Source organism: Monopterus albus, unplaced genomic scaffold, assembly GCF_001952655.1.
Source record: "Monopterus albus unplaced genomic scaffold, M_albus_1.0 scaffold21.1, whole genome shotgun sequence".
NCBI lineage: Eukaryota > Metazoa > Chordata > Actinopteri > Synbranchiformes > Synbranchidae > Monopterus > Monopterus albus.
The window spans coordinates 3,431,714-3,441,061 of NW_018127901.1; the positions used below are offsets into that span (position 1 = coordinate 3,431,714).

The 9,348-nt window shown below is 39.2% G+C and overlaps 1 protein-coding gene across 2 annotated transcripts in view; it reads right to left on the reverse strand.

Annotated features, from left to right (window-relative positions):
- srp72 (signal recognition particle 72) overlaps positions 1 to 9,348 on the reverse strand; it is a 14,676-nt gene that overhangs the window by 2,019 nt on the left and 3,309 nt on the right. Inside the window, exons 1-17 of one of the 2 annotated variants that reach the window (XM_020594028.1) lie at positions 7,844 to 7,977; positions 7,227 to 7,347; positions 5,865 to 5,985; positions 5,368 to 5,511; positions 4,967 to 5,078; positions 4,836 to 4,867; positions 4,066 to 4,190; positions 3,860 to 3,917; positions 3,270 to 3,401; positions 3,047 to 3,175; positions 2,688 to 2,760; positions 1,989 to 2,053; positions 1,721 to 1,816; positions 1,076 to 1,179; positions 670 to 747; positions 299 to 436; positions 141 to 178 (exon numbers count right to left, since the gene is read on the reverse strand). In XM_020594028.1, coding sequence (XP_020449684.1) covers positions 141 to 178; positions 299 to 436; positions 670 to 747; positions 1,076 to 1,179; positions 1,721 to 1,816; positions 1,989 to 2,053; positions 2,688 to 2,760; positions 3,047 to 3,175; positions 3,270 to 3,401; positions 3,860 to 3,917; positions 4,066 to 4,190; positions 4,836 to 4,867; positions 4,967 to 5,078; positions 5,368 to 5,511; positions 5,865 to 5,985; positions 7,227 to 7,347; positions 7,844 to 7,943 — 1,666 coding nt within the window. In that variant the 5' untranslated portion in view covers positions 7,944 to 7,977. Of the gene's footprint in view, positions 1 to 140; positions 179 to 298; positions 437 to 669; positions 748 to 1,075; positions 1,180 to 1,720; positions 1,817 to 1,988; positions 2,054 to 2,687; positions 2,761 to 3,046; positions 3,176 to 3,269; positions 3,402 to 3,859; positions 3,918 to 4,065; positions 4,191 to 4,835; positions 4,868 to 4,966; positions 5,079 to 5,367; positions 5,512 to 5,864; positions 5,986 to 7,226; positions 7,348 to 7,843; positions 7,978 to 9,348 lie in introns of those variants that run through there. The other variant, XM_020594029.1, reaches the window with a different exon arrangement.

The following is a 9,348-nucleotide window of genomic DNA, read 5'->3' on the forward strand; positions in this document are numbered from 1 at the left end:
TAAAACTTCTACTGTTAAAATTCCTATTGATTCTCCAGAGGTTTGAGATTATGAAACTATTTTATGGACATTTTAACTGTAAAATCTGCTTCAATAGTAATCCTTTGTTTTACTTCCCTCCTCCATAAGCACATCCTTACCTTTCTTTTTCTTCTTCTTCTTCTTGATCTCGCCTTGGCTGTAAAAAGAACGCAAACAAAGAAGATGAGTGTTGTCGCTGTACCTGAATATCAGTGTAAAACACCGGACTGAAGCAGAAACTACTGTGGACACTGTGGAGCAGTAAGGCAGGGTTTACCCTGGTTCTTTGGGAAGGTTTTCTCCAGTGACTTTCGCAGCCTTTTTCCTGACATATGTGGCTCCGTGAGAGTTCTCCAGCTCGTCCACGTCCACGTTGAAGGACATGGTGTCTGCGGATGGTAGATGCTTGCTGAGCCTGTAGAGGAACGTTAAGGGCTTTTCTGTGTGTAGCATATATGAAATGAAAAGAAAAGGACACATCTGTTGCTCAGCAAGCTGATCTCAGACTGGATGCTCAGATTTTTTGCTTAAAAAAATATTTTAAGATAATAGAAAGCATAAAAATATTTTATTTTTAATTTATTAATCATTTAATGTCTCAGCTCTAGTGTCTTCCAAGTTCAGCTGTTTCAGTAGGCAAAAGGATACGACTTGGCTTTGTCTGTGTCCACCAGGGAATACGCCGAGATGAGTTGTGCCAGTGTGTGGATGTCGTTGGTGTTTTGCCTGTTTCAAGAAGAAGAAAAAAGCTCCCCCGCTGTAAGAAACTCCAAGGACTGTTGTACAAACACCATCCTGACATCACTGACACTCACAAATGTGCCAAATAAAAGTGTAAATAAGTATTATTTCTCATTTTATAACATTTCTTCTGCTCTATAAGCACATTGTGGTGATGTTTATCAAGCTGCTTTGGAGCCTGATAAACGTTTGAGCTACCAGACATCACACTGACAGGACGACTGAATAAAAAAGCAGAATCACCAGCTGTGAGATAACACGAGCTCACTGTGTGTTTTTGTTCCGCCCAAATACTTCACACACATTGACTCACTTCCACAGCTGCTCCAGGTCGCTAGTAGCTTCTTTTTTCCGTCCGTACTTCAGTTTGTAGTTGGCGGCTTCCCGTACAAGAGCCAGGTGTACAGCAGATCCAGGCTGCAGAGGAACAGGATGATTAAACACAGGAAACGTGAACGTGATGCTTGGCTTTTATCAAACAGCAATGCTACAGGTGATTTTAAAATGTCTAGTCACACTGCATTTCCTCGTTAACAGCCTGCCAATCAAATCCAGTGGCTCATATTGCCTACTTCTTTTTCAGTTTACTCAAAACAAATTGCAGGATTTCTGCAGGGCTTGCCAAGTTCAATTTTCAAAGATCTTCTTAGTAAAACATAAGATAAAATGTTAAACCTGTTTCAGTATGATGGGAAAACTAAGAAATACTCATTATTGCAGTCACAATTCTTCTTAAAACAGATGGATTGAATTAGGGACGCACCGATGTGGATACTAGTATTGAGTCCAATACCACCCTCTAGTACTCTACTCGTACTGTACTGTACTCTATCAGCAACAGAGCCGGTCTTTGGTGTGAAGACGCTGCAGATTTTGCTGTTTGTCTCTGGATCATCTTGATGTAAGTGATGATGCACATGTTAAATCTGCCATTAAAAAGAAAGCAGTGGATACAAACCTGTTCAGACTGATAGTGTTCAATAGCTTCTTTGAAAACGTCTATGGCACTGTCAATGTCTTCTTCGTGGGAGTACATCGTTACCAGAGCTGAGACCTGAGGAGTCCAAGGCACAGTTTAGCTGGATGATCTGAGACATGACTGAAGCTACATCTGAGTTCTGCGTTAACACCAGCTCGTGTGTTAGAGACAGACTTTTTGACCACTTTTAAAACAGAACAGGTCAAAAATCCAAACTCCACTGTTACCGTTTTCATTTCAGACTCACCATCCCTGGTTTGTGCTTGAACTGTTCAGTGGACCTCAGGACATCACAGGCTTTTGTTACGTGACCTGAGGACCAAAACAGGTTCTTCATCATGTTGGTCCCCGAAGGCAGCAGTCTGGCACAAATTCAGTCCCTGTGCCCTGATGTCACCTGCATTATCACTGTTAAATCACTAGAAACTAAAGCTTTTGGCTGAAAAGACAGTTTGACGTGTCATAATCTCCCAGTAGACGTTGTACTTTCTTCTTGCACATGAATTTAAGCGATGATGATGATGATGATGTGATATCTACAAAAACTGACTAAACTATTCAAACCAGAAAATATAGGGATGCACCGATACCACTTTTTTTCCCCCACACCAAGTACTAGTACTTACATTTTAGTATTTGCCAATACAGAGTACTGATATAGTACTTAGTAACAATGCAATATTTCACTTAACTTAAAATATCCACAAACCACTGAAATCTCTTCTCTACCACCTAACAACTGGCTCAGCCAGCGTGAAGTTAAAGTAATGCTGCCGTTAACTGGTATCGGTGCGTAGTATCGGACAACTTTTGTGAGTACTAGAGGGTGGCACTGGACCCAATACTGGTATCAGTGCATCCCTAATATAATATGCTTTTATTTGACAGACATTCATGTGTGTCTTTAGAATCTAAACCCATCATCTATGTGAAAACACATCAGTACCTTGTACTAAGTAGAGTTGTGCCATTGTCAGTTTGATGGCAGATCCACTCTCTGGATGCTGATCTGAGAATTGCTGGAAACCAAACCAGTCAGAATGGCCACAAGTTACTGAATGCAAACACTGCTGTCATAATCTAAATCGTTTTATAGACTCCTACTTCACAGATCAAACAATTGGTTATTGCTGAGTGTTTAAGTGTTTGACAAAACTTTTATGTACACATACTTTTAGTACAAACAGGTTAAGCAGAGTTGATACCTTACTTTACCCCTGGAGTTTTCAATAACCAGAGAGTAATGTAGGAGCACTGCGTTAGTTTTTAGGCTGTGACAACAACCCGCAATGCTGTCATATCTACCTGGAGCAGCTCTATGGCCTTGCTGTGCTGCTTTTCCCTGCACAGTTGAGCAACCTGGATGAGGACTGGCCGAGGGTGACCTGGGTTCTGGGACTGAAGACTTGACATCAGTTTCCTGCACTGGTCAGCCTGTTGACAGCAAACAGTGTCTGGCCATAGTCAGTAATGAAATCTAAAATTATGGAATTATTCAGTCATTACTGTATCCTCGCCATCAGTTTACCTGGTTAGTGTACATGGCCAGGAGAGCTTTGTTGAAGTCGATGGCCTGAAGCTGCTTCTTTGAAAGCTTGTATTCGACACCTTCAGCATTCATCAGTTTCACCTTTTTCTTTGAGTCAAACACATTTTGGTCCTGTGTAAACAGGCAGTATGTTAATGAAATCTTCTTTTGCTCCAGTTGGAAAGAATTTATATACACATAGTGGTTTAGAGATGGGCCCGATCTGACCCTATATCAGTATCGGGTCCAATATTGGTGTCATTCACTCATTGGATTTTGGATGGACAGGGCCGATCCACTTACTGATCCATATTCCAGTCCGCAACTTGTGCTGGACCATGAGCATGCAGTAACCTAGCATAACGTGAGACACGTCACCGATCCAGATTCTATTCCACATCTTTCCATAAACTTGCAGCAACTTTATTCTGTAACCAAGTGAGCAAATAACATTAATTGTTGGTTTGACTAAAACGTTGTTTGCTTGGAGATATTTTAGTCTGGAAATGTCAAAAAGGTCTTGTGTATTGGATCGGAACTGAAAAAAATGTGGATCGGCCCATCACTAGCAAAGCCTGCCATCCACCCACCTTATTTATTGTGATGATATTGTTGGCAGTCACAGCAAGGAGCCCCACATCGGATGGTCTGCAATCAAATCAGTTACAGTACATTATGAGGTGTGAAAATGGCCTTGGCAATGTCTGTTAAACTGCTGCCTTTGTTCATTCACACGTATTCACAGTTCTATCTTTTTTTTTCAGGCTAAATTTAACACGATGAGCACTGGACTTACTTTAGCTTGATGACCTGGTTGTAGAGCTGCAGAGCTTCGTCCGTCCGACCCTGTAACTGCATGATATACGCCATCTGAGAGTGGATCACAGCTAACTCAGACTCGACATCCTCTTCAGTCATATCCTGCAAGCGAACAAGCAGCGATGACAGTGATCATTGTGGGACCAGTAAAAAGCCAGCTGCTAAACATGACACGTGGTAATTAAGACATTCATGGGGACGGATATTAATATTTACTACAGCCATGACTGTTTGATATACAGTGAGTACGGAAAGTATTCAGACCCCCTTAAATGTTTCACTCTTTGTTATATTGCAGCCATATGCTAAAGTCATTTAAGTTCATTTTTTTCCTCATTAATGTACACACAGCACCCCATATTGACAGAAAAACACAGAATTTTTGACATTTTTTCAGATTTATTAAAAAAAAAAAACTGAAAAAGAGTGAAAAATTTAAGGGGGTCTGAATACTTTCTGTACCCACTGTAATATTGACTGATTCAGTATTATATGATGCTTTCTCATCCACATTTGCATTTCAGTTTTCTGTCATCTGAAGGTTTTGACTGGCCTGCTGTAGTCTGATGCTGTGTTTTACAAACTGATTTCAAAACTGTTTGTGCCTTTATCAGCCCCTAAAAACAACCAAGGTCTTCTATATGAACACACTGTCAGAGTTTACAAGATCAACACACAAAAACATACAATGTGTCATTATGATTTCAGAAGTATCTCTCAGTACTGATGAAAGGTAATAAGACTTACAGAATCTTCTGCCAAAGAAACTCTGCAAAGCTCTGAGAAAAAAGAAAAAAAAAACATCAATCATGTCATATCAAGCCAAGAATAAATAAGATAGCAACTTGAGAGGGAAGACCAACTGTAAACAGACTGACCCTCTGCTTGTCGTAGTTTATTGAAGGCCTCTGTAAGTTGTCCTTGTCCAGTCAGAGTGCAGGCAGCGTTGTAACACAGCTCATATGTGGACTCGGGAAGACCTAGATCTTCCTACAGAGGGCGAGTAAAACACATCATCTTAAAGCCAGAAGTCAGTCGGTCAATAGAAAATTCCCTGGTGCTGAGCCATAATTAAGTTTTCTAACAAATCCAAATCAAAAACCCATCTGATTCCAGTTCTGTGTTGTGACAGCTCCACCTGAAACTTGCTTGGTGTAAAGGAATGTCAACTTTTTTTGAAGGTGGTTCAGAAGTAATTTTTCAAAGAAATCATAAAACAGCAGTACACAACAGTATCAGCAAAAAGCCTAAAATGTACATTTTCTAGAGAAGCATTTACCTGTGGGGCCTTCTCCCACTGACTCATCGCAGCCACCACAGCAGAAAGGTTGGTCTTCCTCTCCTCCTCATACTCATCCTGGGAGTTCCTGATCAGATCAGTGTAGACGGACTTGCAGTCGTCATATCGTTCCAGTCTGTACAACTGCACAATGATAAGAAAGACACAAATCCCATCAGCAGAGGCCTTTACTTTCAAAGGTTTCAAAGGCGCGTTTCAGTGTCCATCACTGTCCAAATGCTGCTTCAAACAGTCTTTATCATTTGTAAGAATTCTGTAAAAGATATGGTTAAATTAAAAAATATTACACACATATTTCAGCTGCTTAACAAGCTCATATCAGTCATTCTCCAGTTCATATAGACAATCTGTGTTCTCTTGTGTGATACTTAAACCAACACTGTGGTGGGCACAAACACTGTCTTCTTCCATCCAAACAGTCCTATAAAACTGTATTCAGTAATGTTATAAATCAGCGACCGGTCAAACAGCCTTACCACTTGACCGTAGAGCTCCTTCAGTTTATCTGTCTGCTCAGGAGCACCTTCAATGGTCTTCACGGCGTTTTCCACTCTGTTCAGTCTGTACTCGCAGTACGCCTTCTCAAACACAACCTCGCTGAGGGACAAGAGAAATAAAAGACATTGTAACAGGCAGACAGTACAGGAGTACATGACATGTAGCAAGCAGTGTGTTAGTCCAATGTGTAACACAAGAAACAAGCTTTGAAAAAGTTTTGGTAACAGCATTAAACAAATGACATGGTTTCATATCAAGTAGGGATGGAACTATGACTTGTTTTCAACAACTGATGCATCAGTACTTCAATTTGCTCACACCACACAGAGCTTCTCCTAAAGTATAACACAGCCTTTCTGCAAAGAGTAAGATTCAAGCCATTTTTGCTTTCTATAGTTTACAAATGTATCTGGCTTACAACTTATTTCCTACTGTTTTATCATTCTAAAAAATACTGCAATGTGTTTTTGTGTAAGAGTATACTCCACAAATAAAATAGAAATTGACAAAATGATAAATCACATCATCTATAAACGGTCAACATTTAATTTTGTCTGATCAAAAGTCAAAGATAACCTATTCACAACTAATAAGAGTGAGTAAATCCTCACACTTGAAAAGCTGGCACCAAAGAAAGTTTTTTTTTAAATAACTGATTAAAAACTACGTCAATTAATTGATTATCACAACTTTTACCAATTCATTTTGTTAGTCTACTAATCAGATAATAGTTCTATACCAATATTAAGAAGACATTTAATACTGCTACGTTTCATTAGGGTCACCAACTTAAATTGAACACTTTTTAAAACCTTTTTAATGCAATGTTATACCTGTTACACAATCATACCAGCAAAAGTATGAATAAAAACTAGGATGATAAGGCCGACAACTTTCACCAAGTGTGTGAATTTATTATGTATCACATTTCTGGAGAAATGTGATATACTGGAGACTTTCCAGAAACATTGCAGCCTACAGCAAGATAAAAAAATATTTGTAAAATAAGTGCAAGACTTTTAAACTGCTTTATTGACATATTAGAAAAACTTTAAAACCGGCAACTACCCTGCATGTTACATGTAGGTGTTACAGACAAGTTCAAGTTCAAAGTGTTTGTCATATACACAGTTAGGAAACGTGTTTCCATGTACAATCAAATTCTTACTTTGCCGTCCACATGATGCAGCAATATAATAAATATATAAGAATATAACAGAATGTATGCTGCATGGGAGCAGCATGTGCAGTAAACAGTCATTGTGCAATTATGCATGTGCAAACAGAGAATGTAAACAGTCAAGGACATAAATACATGAGAGTGACAACTTGTTGTTTACCTGCCGAGCGTTTTTGAATGTGTGTTCATGACATTCAGAGCCTCTTTAAAGCTTCCATTCTGGATAAGGCAAACGATTCTACAGTGGAGGGCCGTCACATCGTCTCTGTTTTCGTGCAAAACTGCAACAGAAGAGAAAATATATCAGAAAGCACTCAGTATTTCAGATAGAATGGACGTCAACCACACAGTTAATGAACTGTCTGAAAACGGGATAAACAAAAAGTAACACCAAACAAGTAACGTTAAACAGTCTCTGCACGTTTCTACAGACTGAATTATGATTAGCTGTTAGCTGCTAGGCTAGGGCCACGTCAGTATTCAGAAGACGGCACATTTCTGGGCCAAAATATTTTTTTTCCATTATAACATATAAACACACAGAAACTAACTTTATTTTTAGTCACATCCCTTAAGTACGCAAGTATAAACAGTAGTTTAATACACAATGATAAGTCGGTGTTTATGAGATCCCAGAAGTAGTTAGCTGTCTAAACGTCATTAGCCTAGACACATGCTAACAGCCGGTCATGTATGTGAAGACATGGACAGACATCTACTGTCTGACCACAACTCCGGCTCTGTTTGAGAATAATGTTGACAGACATTATTTCCTACGTTTAGTCAAAGCTTTCAGAGCCCTTGTGTAGTCCCCATTCTGTCCACAACGATTCACTTCAGTCCACAGCGAAGCCACCGACACCCCACTGCTCGCCATCTTTGCTCAATGAGCTCTGAGCGGAAGTAAAAAATTATACACATCCGGGTTAACGGCGAAAGTATATAATGGCTATAAGTACATTTAAATGCGCAAACTGAAGACTGTCGTTAATAAAATAAAAAAAATGAACCGGACATTTTTAGAAATGTGTGGTTTTTTATTTTATTTATTTTTTATTTATTATTTTACTTGGCACTGATGCAGGTAAATGATGCCTTCACAGCCGACTTATAAATCCGTACCACACAGATTCGTTTGCTGCAGCAAATACTGGTGCATATTACAATTTTTAATCATTAGAATGTGTTGTCATATCTGTAGGTTTCGAACAAGCTCCAGTTCTGAATCTACACCACATGCTGCTTATAGAAGCAGACACAATCAGTCTGTTTTGCAGAGTTGTATTAGTGAGACCAGTGACTCACTAATACAATATGCTAATGCTAATGCTTGTCTTATAAGGCAAGTCAATTTGTATGGTGCGTTTTAAAGGCTACGCAGCAGTAATTTAGTGTCACAAAAGCAGAGATAATAAGGAAAGGAAAAACTGAATCAGCCCCGCCCCCCAATATATATATATATATATATATTGGGGGAGCCAGGACGAAAAATGTAGGTCAGTGCTTCTAACAGTGTTTAGGCCAGCAGAAAAGGCCTTGCTGGCCCTGACGGCCCGCCACTGATATTAAATATATGCTCCACAGTTTGTCGTGCTATGCTAGATAAGTGGATGGTTCGATACATAGGTTCGAAGGAGAGACAACCTGTGACTGTTTTCATGCTAAACTTACTAGCGGTGTGTATCACTAAAACATGTCCCACTGAAAAACAACAACAAACTCCGTCGGGAGGAATATGTGCATCACTAAAATATGCCCTACTGAAATACTATAAACTTCGCAGGGCGGAACATTAACTTTAGCTTCATAACTTCTAAATTCTAAATATATAAAAATGTAGAACATGCACCACAAACTGCAGACAACTGGAATGTCCTCTGTGAAATCCTGTTATGTATTAGATATTTCTGTTTATTTTATGTAATGTCCATTTGTAATAGCGTTGTGTAAACACTTTTGCTTGGGAAACAGGTTTGGAAACTCAGATGTCCGAGTTTTCCACGTGTCCTTAAACGCACCGTGCATTCGTGAATCGTGAATTTTTGAGAGTGCGTGTGTTAGACGATCCACGCATGCGTAGGTAACAATGTGTAAGTACTTTCTAAAGAATTGCACAGGAAAAAAAATCGATTTTAGGCATTTGTAAAATGTGTTTTATGTGCAGTTTGTACAGCACGCATTTGTGAACAACATGACACACACACACACACAAATCGCTTGTTACAGACAAAACGTTAAACACGCATTTGTAACATTTTTGATAGTATTTTATCTCCATAGAT